This window comes from Trachurus japonicus, chromosome 13 (assembly GCF_045865225.1).
Source record: "Trachurus japonicus isolate A0001 chromosome 13, Traja_1.0".
In the NCBI taxonomy this organism is placed as follows: Eukaryota; Metazoa; Chordata; class Actinopteri; order Carangiformes; family Carangidae; genus Trachurus; species Trachurus japonicus.
Window position 1 is genome coordinate 20270411 of NC_140919.1, and position 23011 is coordinate 20293421.

General features: G+C 41.6%; 2 protein-coding genes across 4 annotated transcripts in view; one reads left to right on the forward strand and one right to left on the reverse strand.

Annotated features, from left to right (window-relative positions):
- Nucleotides 1-23007, reverse strand: part of veph1 (ventricular zone expressed PH domain-containing 1) — a 60173-nt gene extending 37166 nt beyond the window's left edge. Inside the window, exons 1-3 of the mRNA XM_085795318.1 lie at nt 22647-23007; nt 22258-22476; nt 19518-19692 (exon numbers count right to left, since the gene is read on the reverse strand). Of these exons, the coding sequence (XP_085651444.1) occupies nt 19518-19692; nt 22258-22476; nt 22647-22784 (532 nt within the window). The 5' untranslated portion in view covers nt 22785-23007. The remainder of the gene's footprint in view (nt 1-19517; nt 19693-22257; nt 22477-22646) is intronic.
- ptx3a (pentraxin 3, long a) lies at nt 6667-14901 on the forward strand. Of its 3 annotated transcripts, none has more exons than XM_085795315.1 (5): nt 6667-6890; nt 6923-7080; nt 10027-10186; nt 10723-11159; nt 12900-14901. In XM_085795315.1, the coding sequence occupies exons 2-5, from the start codon at nt 6942-6944 to the stop codon at nt 13505-13507; spliced, it is 1344 nt and encodes a 447-aa protein (XP_085651441.1). In that variant the 5' UTR covers nt 6667-6890; nt 6923-6941; the 3' UTR covers nt 13508-14901. The 3 variants fall into 3 exon arrangements, with proteins under 3 accessions (XP_085651441.1, XP_085651442.1, XP_085651443.1); XM_085795316.1 differs by having other exon boundaries at nt 6926-7080; XM_085795317.1 differs by having other exon boundaries at nt 6932-7080.
- Nucleotides 23008-23011: the final 4 nt, after the last annotated feature.

Below are 23011 nucleotides of genomic sequence, written 5' to 3' on the forward strand. Positions count from 1 at the left end.
TCAGATGACCTCCCGGGCTACACTCCCAGATCTCAATAAGTAACTTGGTGATCGCAATTTTATTGCCATCAGGCAGAAATGAGACCCAGTTTGTTAACGGGAATCCCCATTTAAGCTGTCGTGAAGCCGTAACATCCATGTTATTTAACTTTTAATTTCCTGACAAAACATGCACCAGATTCCCAATCAAATAAAACCTTCTCCATTTGTTGTCAATATGCCCTATGTGATGCTGATGCAGGAAAAAAGAAAGTCAGTGATGACGCATGCCCAGACATAAAGATGTTTGAAAATCAGCACCCAGCCCAGAAAACCCACAACATTACCCAACAGCCTTTGACTCACGTATGAAACATCTTTAAATGATTCACATTGGTAAACAAAGACCCTTGTTTTCAAGTTTCGAAACAATGGCTTTAGTGTCCTAATGGACCAAATAGCAGACAACATAAGATATTGTAACTTTACCATTTAACTACAGAGAGATTTAGATCTAATTATAAAAGCTAGAATAGAATAGCAGCTGGCGTTGGAGACGCTGTAGGGTTTAAACCATGGGAGGGATGGCAGCGTAGCATGTGTGCTCTTAATGTGTATGATTCTTATAATATTCAATTAAATTGACACTATCTGGTACAAATGGAAGTGAAAAGCAAAAAAGATGGAAAAGTAGATGGATGTTCATCAGAGTGAGAAATTGTGAAGCTCAGTAATTCCCTGAAAGTTTTGAGTTTAAATTGGCAACAAAGCAAATCAGCATATTTCCCCATATCTTTAGTCAAAGATTTAACATGAACACATCCGAAAGGGTGGGGCCCATGTAATAATAAAGCTTAATTAGACTAGACAAACTTTAGTAATTCATAGTAAAGGTTAAATGCAATAGGGTCAAGTTTGTTAAATTTTAATATTCATATTAAATAAATCAATACCATTACAAGTTATGTAAGAGCAATGTTGCCTCTGAATTGATTGTGACATCTGCTTCAAGATACTTCAGAGAAATGGCTGGAATAAAGTGGATCTATTTGTCTTTTTTGATAAAATCTTGCAGCAGAAAGCTAAATAAATCATCTTAAATACGGGTTGTTTAAAGATCGGCTGAAGAGCTACAGGGACGGACTGTTCTGGTATTCTGTGCAGAGGCAGAACGAAGGAGAAGAGCCCACAAAAACTGATAAGAGGATGGGCACTGGCTCTTGTGATGTCCCCTCCTCTTCTCTTTAATCATAGAATATACAGTACACACCCGACTCTCTACACTTAGGACACAAATCACCATAAAAAAGACAGACGTAGTTCATGTATAGAAAGAGAGAAGCTGGTAATGACCATAAAGCTGAGGCTGTGGCGTTTACTGGTCGGTCCAGAGGAATGTTAAAAGGCAGGAGGAGACGGGAGTCTGCACACAAACATGCTGAGGAGGATTTATAGAGCTTACCTGTTTGAGCAGCATGTACTGTACCCTCAGGCACACACACACATCTAAACACACAGACAGCATGTGAGTGTGTGTGTGTGTGCGTGTGTAGTATCTGACCTTCATATCTTCATTCCTGCATACACCAAGCCCATTATCATGACTTACAAATCTCAGTAAAATATCCTGTGATGACCTTTGGTGGTCACAAAGGCTTTTTGATTTTTTGAAAGACTCCTCAGAGTCTTTTTTTCCAAGTGGGGAAAAAAAAAAGAAATCTGGTGACTGATCATGAGGACACGATGGCTCTCTTCTTGTGTGCAATTTTTCCAAATGTCACATTATAATCCAAAGGTGAACCTTTTCAGTCAGCTAACTTTGAATAGAAAATTGACTTTTGGCTGCACAGATACCGCTGGCTACAGAAATATTCTTTCTTTGTCCCTTCTATATTAAATTGTCTGCGCGAAGCACTTTCATGAAGGCCCTGAGAGGACACTAAAACAGCCTGAGTCATGGGAGAGTGACTCTCTTTATGGTGCTAAAACAAGCCTATAACCAACAGCAATGACAAATCCATAAAGTGAAGACATCACTGACAGAACTGGGATCAGTGCATCCAACTTCTATAACATCTGAATTACAGATGCTCATGTATTTCTATTAATCCAAACACACAAAAAATACACCAAAATACATTAAGTTAGGTGTCTTTTCTAGCCAAGTATGAGCAATTACCAATCATTTCCTCAATTGATCGAACACATTTTTGGACAAATGCAGAAAACATTCCTCTCAAATTCAAAAAAATGAACATAACCTGCCAAAAGAAACTCGTATAAACACTGAACTCCTATGCAAGGGAGGTCATTGCACAGGACAAGACTGCAGAGATCAGCACAAATGATATCCGTAGGGATGTTCCTAGAGACGTTTAACGGCTTAAACTTGTTCTCTGTGGCTTCAAACGCTCATTTCATGTGTGTCTGTCCAGCAAAGTCATATATCAAGCTGCTTGAATAACCTCAGGTGGGGGAGGGCGGGGAGGAGCTGTCAAATCTAAATGTAAGTCGCAGGAGACAACCCTCTCCCAGAAAGCCTATATCTTTTGGATTCTGTGCATTTTTGTCATGTGAGCGAATCTGCCCCACCACCCCCACCCCACTCGGCAACACATTAGAAATAATACGAACCCAGGCCCATATGAAACATAGCTGCCCAGTCCTCTGGATGGCTTCCAGTTACCAGAGTGCAAAGAGAGACGTGTCCGGCTTTTCAGCACATGTACACATGACTCAGAATGTTTCATGCATGAACATATTTATATCTAAATCATAAAATGAAAACCATAACAGCCAGCCAGATGTACGCCAGTGTAACACATACGTACGTACATAAAGACTCTCCTGCAAAGTTTACACTCAATGACCATCATCGCCTTTCACCTACATAACTTCACCCTGCACACTCTCTCTGAGTGTGAAACACAACACGTCCTTTCTGACTTAAACTTCCTCTTTATCCTAAATGGTCGTCAGAGAAAACAAGACGCATAAGAATGTGATGAGTCTCAATCGGCCGTGCTTTTGCAAACCGCTGAATCAGCAGAAACTGGGAGCATGCTCAACTTACTTGCATGTATGCTCGATATCACATGGCCCCTCGGTGTGCAGTGATTTCAATAAGTCATATATTTAAATAGCAAAGTAGGCAATTTGTCACTGAATTTCAAATGCAATACTGATAAAGCCATGTTTTAACATCAAAAACTTCACAGCTAAGTTTACGTTACGTGAAAGAAGATGAGATGTAAAGTCAAATACTTTGTATGTCAATGTATTCATCCCAGGTTGGACCTCCACTTTCTCAGGAAGACCACTAATAACTGAACCTTTTCAAGATCATATTTGACATTGTGATATGATATTTTTGGATGTAGAAAACTCATTCTTTTCTCAAAAGTACCCCCTTTCACCAAATTTAGCAGGAGTAAGTATGTATGTAAAACTGGTAATAAAAGATTTACCACTTTTTCACTGTGAATTGAGTTTGCCTTTCTGTTCGGACCTTAACCAATGCTGTCACATGCACTTACACAACACACAGAAACACAGTGATAACCAATGAGTTGCTAGCCTGCAGGTGACAAGTCTGTCTGTATCAGTCCTCTGGAAGATGGTGAAAAACAGCAGGTTCATAGGGAGTTGTGTTTATTTTGATGCCGGTCGGAGACGATAAAGAACCACAACTACTGCAGAGTCGTTTGACATGGGTGTGAGGACTGGTTTATCCTTTTCCACTGCTGACAAAAGCCTGATGGTCACAGGTCTGAGCAGGTTTTATGATCAGCTGCAAAGGGGATAAAGACTAGTTTCTCTACCAACTTCAGTTTAAAACATCAGTGTGAAATTCAGGGTTGTACAACAGCATGATTTGAATGTGAACAAATAAGGATGATACCACAAATATTTCTTGTTTTAAAACAAGACTGACACATAAAATACCCTTTCCTGGAAATGAATATCTAATCGTGATTTTGTCATAATAAGTCACATTTATCCAATAAACTATAAACAGCGTGTGAGATGCAAATGCAAACCTACATTGTGCATGCAAACATACTGAAGTGATTTCTTAAGTGTGCGTGTGCATGCAATTCCACAGCTGGCTTATATCCCTTATCTCAGGTGGCAGCCATAAGACAAAACATGGAAAGAGTTACAAAACTCACACGTATTGCACATACATCCACTCATGTTTGTTAGTTGTGTCTCTTCCAATTTCTGTCTTTATTATTACAAAATTCTCTTTCTATACATCTGCCTTTTAGTCTGTTTTACTTTGTTCTAAAGCACACATCAGTTTTGTCTAAGTAACGAAGACACGGCAACTATGGTAGAGATTACAAAAAATAGTTTTTCCTCAGGCAACACAAAATGTCTCACAGATTTGTCCAGAGAGTTCCTGGAATAGCAGCATATTCGCTGTTTGATCTACAAAGATCAATGTGGTATCAATTGAAAGTTTATAATCCATACTTTGATCAGATTCGTGCTGCTCGCTGCTCGTTTCAGTTCTGTCAGTGCTGTCGCTTCCATGAAATTCGTGGTTTTTAAATCAGATTACCATATTCTTAGGTCTTTTATCAGCAGGTATTCATGTATTGATCAAATCGGTGCAGCAGGTGAATGAAAAACATAAAACACAAAATCAATTAGTTTTTAAAACTACTTTACCAGACAGTAGAAAATATCAAACATACACCTTGTAGTCAGGTGCACAGGATGATGGAATAAAAGAAAAATGTTAATTTCAACACAAGGCAAAAGCTTCAGTGAACTCACAGCAGAATAAAGCAACATTGTGTTCAATCAGGTGGTGATAACGATCTCGCTGAAGCAGCTTTTGGGACTTTTTTTTTTCTCACACAACTCCCTCTCTCTTTCTTTGTGACTTGTCTGAATGAAAAGGTTGTTCCTCCCAGATAACAAGCGGACAAGTGTGTGTTTCAGTAGGTATTTGAGAGAGAGAGAGAAAACAGACACAATGAGAGAAAGAGAGATGCAGGCAGACAGAAAGATGCAGGGAGGGGGAAGAGAGAGGAGAGCCAATCCTAAAATCCCATGAGGAGGTCATTATTTCCATTCTCCTGAAAGTAGACACACAAGAATATAGGCAGTTCACACTCACTGCATACAGATGCACGTACAATGTAAAGACACACACAGGCAGACAAATAAATGAATAAAGAGAGCAAAGCAAGAGAACAATAAACCCATTTACAAAAACCCCCGACGTCTGGATTCCATTCAAACTTCCCTCAGCACACACACAACACACAACACACACACACATACGCACGCACACAGCCTCTGCATGGGGCAAAAATCAGGAAAGTTTGTGTTCACTGCATCCTCCCCCTTCCATTACCTCTTCCCTCTCTCCCCCTCTCTCTCTCTGTGAGTCGCAGGAGCTGCAGTTGTATCTGATTACGACATACACGCTACCTCCAACGACGCATTACTCACTGCCTCGCTCACAGCCTGGAGACAGAGCGCTGCCTGCCTTTACATTTCTAAACTTGTGAGAAGTTTTCACAAGGGCAGAAATTTGGAGAAATTTTTACCTCATTTCTTCATTTCCCCTTCAGACAGTCCCTTGTGTGTTTAAATCTACCATTTTGTGTAATAACTGGTTTTAAGTGTCACAGACTTTTTGAGTTAAACTAAATAAGCATCAGAGAGAAAGTGGAGTACGTTTCGTTTAGTGTTGAGCTTGGATTTTCCAGCAGCACTCTCTCAGGTTATGAAATGTACTTTTACTGGTGAAACATCAACATTAACAAAAGGAGGAAATCATTTCATAATAGTAAAATCTGGTGAAAATGTCCCTGCAGTGAGCTTTACAAGCATTTCAGCTACACCCATTCCTGGGTTTGCCGAAAGTGTTTTTTAAAGTGTTTTTTTATAATAATGTGCCTTCTGCCATTAGTTTGTTGAATGGTCAGCTGGCTTGAAGCTGTAGTTAGTACTGTTGTTGACAATGTGTTTTTATGTATATTGCACTCCTTGTGTATTTATTATACTTATTGTACTTTTATCTTACCTGATCTCAATTTTGCACTGTCTTGCACCTCAATTGTATGTATGCTTGTGTATGTGATTTTGGTGCGGTGGTCAGCTGTAGAAACAGAATGGCCCTATGGGATAAATAAAGTAATCTCAACTCAACTCAACTCAACTAATACATTAACAGTCTGACTGTAACTGCTTCTTGCCCTGTCAGACACAGATGAGTTATCATGACTCACTAAAATGATGGACTAAGGATGAAGGATGGGTGAAGTTTTGTTTATGCAGGGCTGAGGGTTAAATTGTGCATGTTAAAAAATGATGGATCAACAGTGAAAATTTTCACAAGTACTGTATAGTAATATAAACATGTGTGTGTGTATGCGTGTGTGTGTGTGTGTGTGTGTGTGTGTGTGTGTGTAGAGCCGGAGCAGCCCCCCTCTCTGGCTGGAGCACTTCACAAATGCCAGGCTTCCTGCCAGGGTATTGCTCAGCAATACGAGAAAGAATTAGAGGAAGAGAGAGAGAGAGAAAGAGAGAGAGAGAGAGAGAGAGAGAGAGAGAGAGAGAGAGGAGTCTGGGGTGGTAGGAGGTGGGGGGTGGGGAGTCATTAGGGAGGAGGGACAAATACTTTATGAGAGAGTGAGGGTTGAAAAAGAGAGTGGTGGACGTGCAGCGCTGGAGAAAGTGAGACAGACAGAGAAGAAGCAGCAGAGACAAACATAACACACAGAGAGACAACCTGACTGCACACAGACACAGACACACAGACACACACTTACAGGCAGAGAAAGGCAGCAGGTAGGCAAAGGAGCAAACTTATAACCCACCGCACATCAGTTCCTCTCACTCTCTGTCTCTTACACACACACACATACACACAGACACACGCTCACTCAGTCAGCAGCAGCAGCAGCAGCAGCAGCAGCAGCAGCAGCAGCAGCAGCATCATGTTTTGGTGGAGGCTCCCTCAGGCAGTGTGTGTGCTGTCGGCGTGTGTGTGTCTGCTGCTCGCATATGACGATGATATTGAGGTCAACTACGCCGACACCTACTACAATGACATCCTAGACCGCGACACACCAGAGCGTGAGTATTGAACAGTGAGTGTGTGTGTGTGTGTGTGTTTGTGCTGGAACTAAAGATGTATCTAATAAAGATCCTCTGATGTCCGTGGTTACAGTTAAATCAAATCCTGGTGCGTGAAATCAGTTTCATGTGGGATTTGTTCATGCTTTTGTGTATGAGGTGAGATCCGGACATTGGATTTGTTGTTCTTATAGATGAGAGTCACTACAGTGAAAAGTTTGAGCTTTTAACTCAGTCCTCAATCTGAAGCTATAGGACAGAAAAATAGATGGAAACTTCTGTAGAGCCTTTTCCACGTCACAATATCATGACAGAGAGATACGTGCAAATTGGCATCGAGTTATAATATCAGTGCAGGAGGGCGAGTGGTTTGGGTTGGTGTCTCTACATGAAGCAAATCATTCATTAAATGACTGAGATGTGTGATGACGCTGATCATATTAGTGCTATTTTGTGAGAAATCCTGGGCTGGTACCTGGCCGGTCGGTTCAGAGAGAGAACGGCAGTACAGTAAAGCGTACAGTCTGCTGGCGGAGACAGAGTTTGTGCATGAGATAAGCAGCATCAAAGAATTATGCTGAGCCAGAGAAGCAGGGAGCCAATACGTATTACAGCATGACTGACTGGTCACTCGTTGCAGAAGCACTCTGCATTACTTATGAAATTCTTCCCTTTGCTGTTTTTGGGGAGCAGCTCTGTATCTCTGTGCACATGCTTGGGCCGTGTACAGGTGAGGGGTGTGAGAGAGGAATGTGTCTAAGCGCGCGTGTGTGTACATAAAGACAAAAGCGTGAGCGCAACTGGCTTCTCGTAGTCTTCGCATGCTTTTGTTGTTTTAAACCTGGCAGGGTGGCGTAACTGCAGCAACAGTGGTTAACAGGCAGGAAATATTGCTCTTGTTGCGGCGTGTGTGTGACATGATTAAATGTGATTGAAGGCAAAAATGAGACAAGTCAACGAGAAAAGTATAATACACGCACGTGATTTACAGCACAAAAAGGAAACAGATTGTTTCTGCCTGCCAAAGCGAGAGGAGGTGGGGGCGAGAAGCACAAAAGAACATAAAACTATTGACTAAAGAGAAAAAGTCTGTCATGTGATTTAAGTGCAGCGTGTGTGCAGGTGTGTGGGGGAAATAGAGAGGTCAAAGCCTGGAGGAAGCCACAGATCACTGCCTGTGACCTGCTCAAATCTATGAATCTCTGAGTGGAATTTAAATTAATGAGCACAACATGAGGTCATGACACAGTTCCTTCATTTTAAAATGAATAACTGCCTAGAAGAAATATATGTAACACATGTAAACCCATATATTATTCATCTCCCTGCACGCCTTGACTGTTGGCCAAAGGAGGGTTGTATGTCTATTATCAAGAACCTTTCCATCTGCCTATGCATGTGCAGCAGTATGGTATACACAAAAGTTAATTCCTGTGACTAATCCTTTTTGAGAAGTCACAAAAAATAAATGTGATTTATTTTGGGGCTGCAAATAACATTATTCTCGGTAGTAATTAATATGGCAGTTATGTGATTGATTACTCAGGCATAGGTTAGGTCTAAAAAAAAATTGTAGAAAATATTTTTCTAAAAAAAAAAAAAAGCAGCAAATCCATATGTTGGAGAGGCTGAAAACAGATAATATTTCTAAACTTTCCTTTGGAATTTCGAAAAGTTATTGACTGATGGTCAATCTTAATGAATCTATTACCGGTATCTGACAAATCCTTTAAATCATTAACTCATTCATTAAAAACAGTGTATTTGAACAAACAAGACCAAACAAGCTGAAAATAAGCACTAAACCAGTCAATATAAGCAGGTAAGTGCAATAGCAGAACTGACTTTACAATCCCTTGGATACAGCAGGTCAAGTACCACAAAGGGTCAGTGATCCAAGCTAATGAAATCTTACTCTAAAAAGGTCTGTGTACACTCTACTTACCCTCACATGCATCTAAATCATTCATAAACCAGTGTCAGACCTGAGCTTTTAGTTTGGGAAGTCTGTGGGAGCACAGTGCATGAACCTTCTATCTTAATTCACTTTGAACCTTGGGGACAGGCAGCCAAAACAAACCCAAGTCCGGTCCTGTGATAAAGCCGCCCTCGAACACGTCTGCAGGTATAAACAGGCTCTAACGTTAATCAGAACAGTGTGCCTGACACATATTCTCCTTCTTGGATTATTTTACACCCTGGTTTTGTTTCATTCCCCCACCTCTCCTCACAAATTCAGACTCAGCTGCCAGCTTTTGGTTAAGGTTGTTTTATTTCTTTCCCATGTTCTTATCTCTGTCCCAACAACTCCACTTCCTCCTCTGTGCCCAACTGTATCCTTCGTTTTACCTGTTAGTCAACCATCTGTCCCTTCTGTCTCTGCCAGCCGGGCACAGCAAAAAGAAACATATGCCCCTTCGTCTTCTGTCTCCTTACAATTATGGCCTTGGATCACAGTACATTCAACTCGGCACATCTGATAAAGATATGAAATTAAAGATACTTCCTGCTTCCTCCCTTTGAAGCTACACCTGTTCTACCATCTGGTAAACACTGCAGGATAAATTCACTTTTGAAGGACAATGTGGGACTTAAACCCCCTTTTCTCCAATATCCCTGATATACAGGCTACCGCCATAAATACACATTGAAGTCACAGAAAAAAAGGCAGGCCCTGTAACTACAGTGCCTCCAGTGCATCATTTGAATAGTGCAAGTTGTTAACTGTAGTCAACTGCAAATTAAGTGACTTCTTGGCAAAATTATACCAAGAGCATTACAAGGACAAATAAGTCTGAGGTTCGACCCAGTGTGACTTGAAAACCAGTGTCTTATCCAAAAGGAAGTGCTGCTCTATGTTCATGCTGTGCAACTGATGATTTCACCCTCTGTTAGCCATCTTAATTTATCTCTTCCTCTCCTTCTTTCTACCATCCGACTCTCCAGCCACACCAAGCTCTGCGCCCTGCAATTCACCAGACCTGACCAAGTGGGACAAAATCTTCTCCATGCTGGAGAACAGTCAGATGAGGGAGAACATGCTGCTACAGTACGCCGACGATATCATCAAGGTGGAGATGGGGTCGCTGCGCGGGGAAATGCTCAGGTTGGTTGGACAGAGGGATGACATCATAGTTGTGACTGTCTGTGCATCTACAAATGGCAAATTAAACTTCTTGAATCTTCAGACTTCAGATGAGATGAAATGAGCTTCTGTCATAGCTCCATTGAAATTGAATTGACCTGTGATTACAGCATTAAAGTTGTTAGGACTGCAAATTATAATTATTTTCATTTTCTATTAATTATTTATTAATCATTTAATCATTTGGAATATAAAACACTTGGAAAAGGTGAAAAAGGTCCATCACATGTTCCTACAGCCCATGGTGGCGTCTTCAAACCTTGTGTTTTGTCTCACTAACAGACACTTCAAATGCCAATTTACTAATTTTACCACCATATAAGAGGAAGAAAGCTGAAAATATTTGTAGTTGATAAGCTGAAACCAGTGATTTTCCTTTAAAAATTACTACTTAGTGAAGTGTGGCAAATATTGATTTCAAATGCTGGTAAATATGCCTGGTTGCAGAAAATGAAATCTCTTTTTTGAATTAGTTTCATATTGCTCTCTTTGTTCAGGTTTGTAGCCCAGTATGGTGGCTCCTGTGGGGTTGCAGTGGAGACAGCAGGAAGAAGGATGGCCTTGCAAGTGGAAGGCCGTCTCCGAGAGACCCTGGAGCGCCTCAGACACGGAGATCAAGCTTCTGCCGCTGGGAATTCGGTCGGTACTTCCAACAACATGGAGTCGATGCTACATCAGCTCATCTCTGCGGCGCGAACGCAAGCTTCCCGCCTCACCAAGCTGGAGACCAACTGCTTCAGCGGTCCTGGAGCTGGGATGGGGATGAACACAAAGACCAGATTCCAGTTTTCAGAGGGTGGAGGAGCCGGACACCGGGAGCAGGAGGTCACATCACGCGACCTGGCTCTAGACGGGGTGCTGGCTGCACTGCAACAGACGAGGGCGGAGCTGGAGGAGGTGCTGAGGTCATCGAGGCAAAGACACCTACCCGCAGGTAAGACATCCATCTTCCCTTCAGTAATCTGTGTCTGTCTTTACCTGTTGCTTTCTGTCTCTTTGTATTTCTCTTCACCTTTCTCAAACAGTGCCACCCAAGCAACCTTCCACCTGCAGTTTTTTTTCTACATTGACACATTCAGGTCACACTTGAAGTCAAAGAATGAGACCCCCCCCTCTGTTGGGCCTAGCTTCAGAAAAACTAATCATGCAGCTTGTGTTTGTCCTAAATACCTTTTCCACTTCCATCTGTCTCCAGGCGTGTTGTCCTGCCTCAAGCAGCAACCTATCCTCTTCACTTCACTTACTAATAGTAATCTCAGCCAAACAAGAAGAATAAGACAAGTATGGGACTAACTAACTAAGACTAAACTGAAATAAAAAATATAATATTTTTATTTACTACTATACTACTACTATTAAACTTAGTATACTATTTAAACTAAAATGACCTTGGTGTACACACACATTTACAGTCCAGAAATCTATGTCTGGCCTACATATAGGGCAGAGTGAGTTGTAATCATTAGCCTATGGCCACAAAAACCACACCAAAGCACCCTGGGAAAGCAGATCCAGATGGAAACCATCACACACACACGCACGCACGCACGCACGCACGCGCACACGCGCGCACACGCGCACACACGCACACGCACACGCACACGCACACACACACACACACACACGTTCAAATGTCCTCTTTCACTTTTATTTTCTGAGTGGCAGAAACCCGATACAAACGTAACATCAATATTTGGGATCTCCCATTTTTAGTGGGTATAGGCAGTGTTTCTGCTAACTGGAGGGGGAGGAAGGGGGGGCACAACAGAGAAGAAGGGAGAAACAAATTGAGAAAAGACTGCTAAAGTGAATTACAAAAAAAAGCTAAATAAAGGATACAGGTTGAGAGGTTGAGCTTGCATTATGTAATTGAGTAAAATGTGTGTATCATGTACATACCAATTAACCAACCAAAGTACCTACTTTTAGACTTTGAAAGAGAGAGAGGGGGAGTATGTCTCAATGAATGGAAAGGGAATCAAACATCATCATCACAAAAATCATATCATCACCTGACGGTGCGCTGAGCTTTGTCTCTCATTCAAACACTTCAGTGTGCCATTTACTATTCCTAAGTGTGCATAAGTTGATAGTATTTCCAAATGTACAAGCCACTTTTCGTAGTGTAGTCCAGCAACTGCAAGAAGTTAAATTGATAATCTGGACTAGATCCAACTGTAAACTAAACGCTCCACAAATCTATCTGGTTAACTCACCTACATCTGATCTTCAAACATAATTTCACTTGGAGCACCACAAGGTTAAAATTTGGGCCCACCTACTTTCTCTTTTCACATGCTCCCACATGGTCATATCATTATAAAATACTTGTTTTCTGTACTTTGTTGATGACACCCAGTTTTATCCATAAGTAAAGCTGCTGAGGACTTAAAGTTAATTTGACATGTATGCCAGAACTGGATTGAATTACATGCAATTCAAAATATCTGTAAACTATTATGAACCCTGAAATGTGAGCCATATACTGAAGTTGCTTACTAGCATGTGCAGTTAGCTGTTTTTTCTCACAGCTACATACTATATGCAGGTTATTGATGAATTATTTCAAGCTCTTTATTGCCCTAAAAAGTCAACGTAAAGTTGCAAATGAAATGTATTTTATACTTATATTTGGTGATATTTAATACTATTGCATCTTCTTCTTGTTGCATAGGCTGTGAATTGGGCCTCCTCTTCCCAATGCGTTCCCCTCACATCTACATCACTGTCATACCAGACGTCCCTCTCTCCATCTCCTCCTTCACCGTCTGCATGTGGCTGAAACCGACCGCCATCTCCAACAAAACAGTACTGTTTTCTTACGGAAACCGTCGCAACCCGTATGAGATCCAGCTGCTGCTCAGCCAAACTGCTGCGCTCTTCACCGTCGGAGGAGAGGCTCACCTGGTGGAGGCACGAGGTGTGGTGAGACCGGGAGAGTGGTTCCACCTGTGCGGGGCTTGGTCCTCCAACCAGGGCCTGGCGACCCTGTGGGCCGGTGGGAGGAAAGTGGCCTCCACACCCGGAGTGGCTGAGGGACACGTTTTACCCGATGGGGGCTCACTCAAGCTGGGGCAGGAGAAGTTTGAGGAACGGTTCGATGCCAAGGTGGCATTCGCCGGGAAGATGACAGGAGTGAACATGTGGGACCGGGTGCTGTCGGAGGAGGAGATTTCCCAGCTGGCTCTGCAGAAAGGCCAGGGCTGCGAGCAGAGAGGAAACCTGGTGGCATGGGGCGTGACAGAGATGGTGCCACATGCAGACGCTCGGTTCATCTACTAACAGACTTCTACTCTTCGTCATTTCCACCGGTATCATCACGATCATCATTATCAGCGACATCGTAATAGGTTTTCCCGCTAAAAGTGAAGAGAGCAACTTACATCCGCTTTTATCATCATCATCATCATCATCATCATCGTCATCATCATCATCTTTGTCCTTATAGTTAAATGTTTGAATTATCATGTTATCAAGACTGTTTCATTCATCATCTTCATCACTTTTAACATGAACGTTAATGCTGCAATGAACTCTACTGGACATGTTCAAGGAGAGGAAGAGCCAATGCTGTGAGAGACTGAAGTTTATTTTTGTAACATTACCTTTTGAACTGAGACCACAACACACACACGCTGCATTCTTTGCCAAACCAACACACACACGCACACACATGCACACACACGCACGCTTACACTGATCTACATTCAACTTAGAAAAAGTGCTGCATGCAGCATTTACCAAAGACTTAATTAGACTGCAAAAAAAAGACAAAACGTCTATTGTGAAAGTGAACGGGTTCTGAGCCACTAGACAGAGTAATCACCAGACAGTCTTGCAGGAGAGGTCAATGAGAGGTCAATGAGTAATAATGGATTTTCTTTCTTTCTATCTAGATTTGTGCAAGTGCAGTTAATCTATTATCAATGCAGAACCTGTTTTCCCTTTTCATCTTACTGTGGAACATCAATATGATATTTACTTTCCTGCTTCTGCGGTTGTGTACTGTAGGTAGGAGAAGCTGAAGACTTGGCTGTCATCTGTCCCCATTACAACTGAAAGCAGAGCTACCATACTAATGTGTTAATGATGTGTTGTGCAGTGTAACATGTGATTTATGAAATACTGGTGTGACTGAAAACTGCTGTACTTGCGTTCACTTCAAGCCTGGCCATATAATAACTGTAGAATTAGCTTCAAAACGGAATAATTATTATTTTATTATCATCATTTTCTTGAAATTGTGTTTAAAGCATCTTTAAGACTTTAAATTTCCAAACTTGTACCTTTCAAACTGTTTACATTCATATGAGTTATATCATTTCAGTTCTACTCTGTCGTTATTGTTTTTCTTTTCTTTTTTTGTCAGTAGTTCTCATCTAATTTTAGGATAATATATATGTGTCTTCTTTTTTGATACTGCATAAAGTAATAAGAGTAAAACTGTTATATATGTCATGGGAGACTGCTTGTTTTTTGGAGTTTGATAACAGAAACTGAGGACAATGTTTACACAATCTAATCTTTTATGAACTAAGTTGTCTTGTACTATAATGTAAATTGCTTTTGTTTGTTTTTGTGAAAAGGTGAAACTGAATGTATTTTGTACATAAACATTTTGCATAACATGACTGGATGAATGGAGAGTGAGTTATGAATAAACATTTCAAGCTATAGTAATATTAATGTGATAAATGCTTTTGTCACTTCAAAATTAAGACGTTGTTGGACCATTAGTCCCTATACAGTATTGTTGTTGTTGAAGATGTAATCAACAGAAATGCATATTGGAAACAAATTTGCAACTATATCAAATGAATGATGAATGATGAAGCCCATTATGATTACAAGGTGAGTTGACAGAAAAAGCTTGCTAAGTGACAAGTATGTCTGTGTAAAGCCTTTCAAACACTGGAGAAACTCAAGGTATTTTAAAAAATGCAAAGAAATGCATCATCAACATTTAACACAGTTTACTACCACCACCACTACTACTACTACTACTACTATTATTACTACTAGCAGTAGAGCAAAGTCACAAAATCCGATTTCATTATCAGCATAGAAATATGAAAAACAACTTAACACTGTAGTGCCATCATTCCTTCACCTTTACTGTAACTTTATTCATTGTGTGTTTTGTCTCTTTTTGGCAAATTAGTTGGACACAAAACGGAGGAGGGACAAGAGGAGAAAGGCGGGACTCATAACTTCACAATATGCATAAAAAGAATAGTTGGATTAAATGGCTGATGAAAAATCTGATAAACAAAATGACTCACAAGGCCTGGCATCTGCCATCACACTGTAATTATCATGATGACATCAATTGTCAATCCCAGGACATCACAACACAACTGCACCTACATCAGCAACTGTGGAAAAATAGCATGCAGGTTTTTCAGCGTACACATGTGCTCACAGTTTAAAGTGGCACATCCTGTTAAAGGCCCATTAGTGAAATATAACAAGTTTCTACAACCACTGCACAGTCTCCAACTGTTTCTTTAGCTGTAACCTGTTATGAAATGGAAACGTCACCCAACAACACCCCCTCTCCTCACCCTCCAGGTCTCCCCTCACCCTGTCTTTTTTTAAACCATACAGACCGACGTACAGTACCAACATATGTTTTGCAGCGGGGGAGCTAAAAAAGACATATGACTTAACTCAAGCAGATGACACATTCCAAACTGCAGTGTTACCTTAAGATCAGGTTTTACACCGAGAAGGAAGGAACTCTCCCGACTCTAAATCCCTATGGGGCCAAAGCAATACCATATGTTGGGAATGTGTATGTGTGTGTGTGTGTGTGTGTGTGTGTGTGTGTGTGTGTGTGTGTAGGTGTGTGTGTGTGTGTGTGTGTGTGTGTGTGTGTGTGTGTGTAGGTGTGTGTGTGTGTGTGTGTGTGTGTGTGTGTGTGTGTGTGTGTGTGTGTGTGTGTGTGTGTGTGTGTGTGTGTGTGTGTGTGTGTGTGAGAGACTTCTGATAATGACCAAATTCTAGCTGTAAAACCATCACAATGTATCCTGCTGCTGACTTCCTGTATCTAGTAAATACATGCACATCCTCGTAAAACACACTGTACACTGAACAGACACTTTTAAAGACACAAGGTTAAAAAAAAAAATACGGCCGTGGCAACATGCTACCTTCTACACAGCACAAAGAATATAAAGTCAGTGAGCAGCATGTGGCAACATCAGGCTTCAGTAACAGGCCTGCAGTATAAACACATGCATGCACGGCCCATCCATCCTGCTAGGTCATGTAACCAACTCATCACTCCACCGTCATCACCATCGCCCAGACCGCATTACATCAGCCTACTTCCTGCTGAGAATACAACAGGTCATCTGTTGTTGTTTCAATGAGCTTCATGTCTGTGTGTGCAGTGTGCGCGTCCCTGTACTGTACAGTATGATGATTATGCGTTTTTGTGTTTATGTTGAAGTTTCAGAGAGGGGAGAAGAGAAATGTAGTGGGTCCCAGCGCGTTCAAAAGCTAACATGAAGGTAAAACATTCAGTAGATGAGCCTCAGCAGTGAGGGGGAAAGATTTTGAAACTGCCAAGGCTGCATTAAAAACTGCCCGAGGAAATATATAAATCTGAACTTGCTATAATAAAGCCCTCCAGTGTGCCTTGTTCACTTTCATCCTCTCTCTGCTCCTGGTGTGTGTGTGTGTGTGTGTGTGTGTGTGTGTGTGTGTGTGTGTGTGTGTGTGTGTGTGTGTGTGTGTGACATATTCCAGCTTTGATAACAACGTCCACCACTCCACCCCTTCCCGCCATGCTGCATCACTGCCATTTGAAGCTTCAACACATATTTGCATAGAACTTTTTCCCCACTTCTTCCCTAATTATTTACCTCTGGTCCCTTCTGAGCTCACAGACAAGGCCGGAGATTTCAATTAGCAGAAGTTTCTACCTGTATAGTGTTCCTATCTGTGTTATGTGAAGATCTGTAAACATTAAAATGAATAAAAAAAAATCAGTTCTCTCTGAAAATAAATGTACTTTTGTGTACCAGTGCATAAAGTCATGAAAGAGTAAGAGTGAGGGCAAACACAAATATCAAGACATCACAGTTAGTTCAAAGCAACACCAGGAAAACACTGGCCAGCAAAGCATGATGGTGTTAAATATTGTATTTGTTGAGTATATTTTGTCACAGAATTGATTGAAAGTCAGTTGCACAAAGGGTTTAAATATAAGGAAACACCTTTTGTTTTTTGCCTATACAATCCAAGATCTAATGAGAAATAGGCCTTTTCAAACAAGCTGTAAAGAGATACACGAGGTCAAAAAGTTCAATCTCACAATAAGGAGTTGATTTAGTGTTATGATTTTCTATTTCAGGAGAGATGTTGCAGTGTCTCTGCATCTCATATTATCTTTTATCAGCAGACAGAGGAACTCCATATTAATGCATTTCTAGCATAAACATTAACGACGACTCGTTTTAAACACAGCACCAGAAATAATACAATAATGTCTCTTTAGTCTCGTAGGACCACTCCAATCAGAAAACACCTGATTTCTGTTTTCCCCATTGGCACACTCCGCGATCTCTGTTTTCACCCACTGTTTTAGGAACCAAAGGTGTAAAGTGTCTTCCAACTATCTGATGCTCCAAACACAAAACCTGGCTGCAGCTCAGTGGTAAAATGAACCAGACAGCTGAGAGCTAAGCCGTTTCATGTGCCGAGCTGCTGGCAGAAAATGTGCTCAGTGGGAGCATCGACGTGGTGGGCTCCTCACTCTGGTGGTGCATGAGGTGATTAGCATCACATGCTGGTGTGTGTGTGTGTGGGTGTGTGTGTGTGTGTATGTGTGAATGAGGCGTTATTCCTGTATGTTGCCAAACAAATAGATTCATTCACAGAGAAAAACACATTGAGCAAACTGAGCCACATGACACTGTGTTCACATGCTACAACTGAATTATTCTTGGAGAGTCACTAAAAGAATAAAATGACCCCCTGCACAGCAGCCTCCATATCATATCAGCAGAGTCTATGTGTGTGTGTGTGTGTGTGTGTGTGTGTAGGCCCCAGGGATAAACAGATCTTCATCAGGCAGTGCTAACCTTTAACAACCTTTCCTGCACTAATAATCTTGAACAGTGTCAGCGTCGTAGAAGAGGTTAAAAGGGCGACAACAGCCCCCCTTAACCACTGACCAGGGGTCAGCTGAGTTCTGCTTTCCAAGGTAAATTGAAGAAATCAGCAGATTAGATCAATGCCTGAAGACTATTTCACTCCTGAAGGTGTGGATGTGGAAAAGTTAATGAACAGAACACCAAAGATGTAAACACCACTATGTAAAATCTGAGCCTGTTTTATTTGCTCTAATCAGAAAGGAGGGAAAAAAAGCCAAGTTGAAAAAAAAAAACAACTCAACACAACAGCACATACAAAAACCATGTTAAACTGCACCAGACAAAGAAGGACTTGTCCTTTTCTCCCCATAATAACCACTTCTTACTACGTATAAATTTCCATTCTGCATCAAAGTGCCATCAGGGAAAAAGATGATTTCTAACAGCTGTTATTTACCATCATTATCATCCTCAGTGAGCTGGCAAGCATTACAGCAGCATTCACTATGGCTTACGGTAGGATAAGACTGTGGTTCACTCGCTACTACAACTAATGATTGCGTCTGTAATTCCTTTTTCCACCCCAGTAAAACAGTTGATCTCATTGTTGCAGGTCTACTAACAGTGTGAGTAAACAAGCACCATCTCTACAAGCCAAACCCACACGTCAACCATCTACAACTAAACAAACAATAGTGCCTACGATGGCCTTGTTAGAGAATCCTTTTAATGTTCATTCTCAAGCAGAGCTTTCCTGCAAAGCACTTTCTGTGCCTCTGTTTCTCTTTATAGTCACTACAAAAGATACACGCCCCCACACACATTTCCCTAAGTGTGAGAGAAGATCTGTATCTAACTGGGGCAGCAGAAATCGAGCGAGAGAGAGAGAGAGAGCAGATGAGAGAGATGATGAGAGGCACTGGATTTGAAAGGGTAAAACTTGTCAGGAACACAGGCCAATGCTTACACCACACTTGTAGAGAACAAGGCAGCCCAAGTCTAATTTGGACACACATCACAGCAGCAACACAGTTTTACGTACAGTACATGTCAGTTTCTCCTTTCTCCCTTCAGCAGCCACTGAGGCGTGGCCGAACAAGGACTACGATCTGTTTATGTGCATGTACGATGAGCACATGTGCAGATATATTCCACATTTTCATCCGTGTGTTTGTGCAAGTGTGGCCTACCTCCCAGCACGCTGAGCGTTATGGCCTCTGTGTGCTCAGCCAGCAGGTCAGCTTTGGCTATAGCAGCCAGGGAGAGATAACTGGACATGTTTCTGCTCAGCTCCCTGTTCCCTCTCTGCAGGAACCGCACCGCCACCGGGACAGCCAGCACCATGACCGATGGACAACTGTAGTTCTGAGGAGATAGCAATAGTCATTATTCATTTCTTTGTTTCCTATTATCTGCAATGGTTTCACAGATTACAAAAGGTGACTTTTCTTTCTATGTGCAAATGGTTAAAGCCCCTGTACGGAGCTTTTAACTGAATACGCAAAAGTCTCTGGTTTCAGCAAATGAGCCCATGAAGATACGCTATTTCTAAATAGTCTAATTCTATACCTCTGGAAGGAATGGTTGGGTCGGACCACTGACGAAATGATACGAATAGATACATTACACTGCTAAAAAAAAAAAAGCAAGTCCCGTCTTCTTTCTGACGTTTCCAAAACAATCTACACACGCCGGCCAGACAAACGTCTTCATGACAGTGAGAAATGCAGTCTTCATTCTGCCGCTTTCGTCCACAGGGGTCGCCAAAATCAACACTAAATGAAGAGTCTGTACAGGGGCTTTAATATCTCAACAACACTATGGATCAAATAGATTGTATAAAGCAGTACAGTAAAAATAAGTATCAAGACTTAAATTGTTTGGGTTTACTATGCAATGCAAGTATAGAGAGAGACGTGAGACAGCAGTGGGTTGTATTAGAGGATGCATACAGCTGGCATACATTTCAATGAAGCAGGGAGGAGGGGGTTAGAAAAGCACTAGCACCCTCAACTGGAGAGTCTGATAGAAAGTCTCAACATAATGTGTTTGTGTGGAAGAGGTAGCCAAAGGAGATGGTTGCTAATACCACCCGTTCTCCCTGCCTCACAGGCCCATTAGAAAAAAAAACAAAAAAAAAAACAAGATTTACATTTTAAAGCCCCTTGGCAATGATTATATAAAGACAGATTTGCTCTTACAGCAGAAATCCACCTCTGGATATGTTGCATGATATATTATTAATCTGCTGTTCACTGCACTTCTTGGATATTAGACCGTATATTATATATTATATTTTATATCTAACAACCTTCATCATCTTTGTCGAGATCCCTCAGAAGGCTTTTCAACATGAAGTTTAACAATGACATTGTAAAGAGTTGACAGATTATTCCTTTCTCTCTGTCTGTGATGCCTCTGTTCTGCCACATGATGGCAGTGCAGACAACGTATCCGCAAGAAGTTACTCACCAGGTGAGAAAGCCCATTAGACAGTCTATCAATCTGAATCACACCACGTTTGTTTGGCAATAACTGATTTAATCTGAACACATCATGTGTGTATATGCAAGAAATCCCCTGTAATCAGATTTTGGTCTGTATTTAAGTGGGACAGTGTGAACACATAATGTGAGCAGTGAATGCAAGCCACTGGTTTCCTCAGATCATATTTGTCCCCCAGCAGACTCTTCATGTGTGGATGTGCAGATTTATTTATCTGTCCCGTCTCTCTCACTTTCATCTTACCAGGGAGAGTCACTTTAATGTCAGGCATAACACAGATCAAGGAGTCCATATATATAAAAAACTCATCTCATCATAAGCCAGAAATCTGTGCGCATGTGACTCCGTGTGTTGCAGACAGGCAGTGTGCTAATGAAACCCCCTCTTCCTAATGGCTGTTGCTTACTCGCTCTCTTGCCTCTCCTCTGAGGGAGTTTCAGAGGAAGGGTAAGGAGAAGTGTTTGTGCATCTGTAGATTCACAATGACAGGAAGACAGAAAGAAAGCAGAAAAGATCCGAGAAGAGATCAAGTCAGCTGGGGAGGGGGGGGGGGGGGGTGGGAAAAGGTAAGACGGAACAAGTGAGATGGTAAAAATAGGCAGAAAGAAAAGAAAGGGGAAAAAAACAGATGGAAAGAAGTACTGTAACGAGAGAGAGAGAAAGAAAGAGAGAGAGAGCTCCCCTGATAACTGTTGGAGTTAGGACATCAGAGCCAGAAGCTGCTGTCAGAGCTGTCAGAAGTTTTCGTCTCACCTCTGTGTATGTGTGTGTGTGTGTGTGTGTGTGTGCATCTGTGCACATGCCTTTCTACAAGAATCAGTCTCATTACGGTGGTATTAGGCGCATTCCCTTTCCAACAGGAAATAGGGGGAGAAATAGAGGGAGCGAAGGTTGGAGAGGGAGAGAGAGAGAGAGTCCCTTTGCTTTTAAGCCTTTTAGCTGTGGAGGTCTGATGGGGAAAGGCAGGCATGATTTAGATTTACATTTTGAAGCCCTGCAGCAGTGATTACATAAAATGTATTTGCAAGCCGAGGCCAAAATCCACCTATGTGGATACAGTATGTTGCATGATGTAGCATTAATCTGTGATGTATCTACTCCAACGACCTATTTCAGAATACACAGATTGCTTTTCAACTTGACGTTATCTACTGAAATTTTAAATTCTACGCCATTGTGAAGCTATATCAGACTTAGATACATTATATAACTTATTGTATAAATGTATAGATTTAAACCAGAAGATCCCAGCCTGGAGGTTAGTGTCCCTCCAACAGGTCATGAGATAAATCTTCATGGACACACGATTCATGGGACAATCCATTTTACATTTCAGGAGAAAAAAATAAAAAAAGACGTCTTTCTTTTTCTCCTCTGGAATACAAGAATACAAACCCGAGGTGTGTGTCCGGTGTGTGCGTGTACCTGCAGGATACAGCTGGTGATGTCGGAGGCTATCTTGGCATGCGGCGTGTCCTCCGTGTTTTCACCTTGTGGGGTGAGGTTATGTTCCAGACACGACTCCCACAGTCCCACCAGTGCCACGCTGTGCCGCTCGATGGAGCTCGTCTCCCTTATGGCCGTGGTGATGCGCGTTATGCAAATCTCCACCACCGCCTGGTCGTTGTCATTGGTCAAATAGTCCTGGAACAGTAATGGGATGCGAAATTAGGGATACAATGATAAATTAAGGACAAAAGAAGATGAATTATGGATGAGATCATAAATAATGAATCAAACTGATGTTTGCTCTTTAATATTTTGGATGTGTGTTGTTTGCCTATGTGTGTAGATGTTTGTGTCTAAGCACTCACCGGCGAGCAGGAGATGGCCTTGATCTGATCCAGGGCTTGTGACAGGCAGTCCACGATCTCTGCATCCTCCAGAGAGAACAGATCTCCGGCTCTGGACAGATCCCTCTGGCCCAGCACCTGGCTGAACAGCTGGTGCATCCTGGTCCTGGTTTAGGACAGACCAGTTTGGGACTGTTCCTGTCCAGTTTAAAGTTCCTTAATTGAGAATGAATAAATCCCTGGCTTAATACACCAGGGACATCTTGTACTACAACAGGTGATGTTCAAGGAAACCATTTACATAAGATAAAAAGTCCTTGGCATTGTGATACCAAAGTGGTAGGAAGTAATACTTCCTAAAATTACATCACTTTAAAACAGATGCT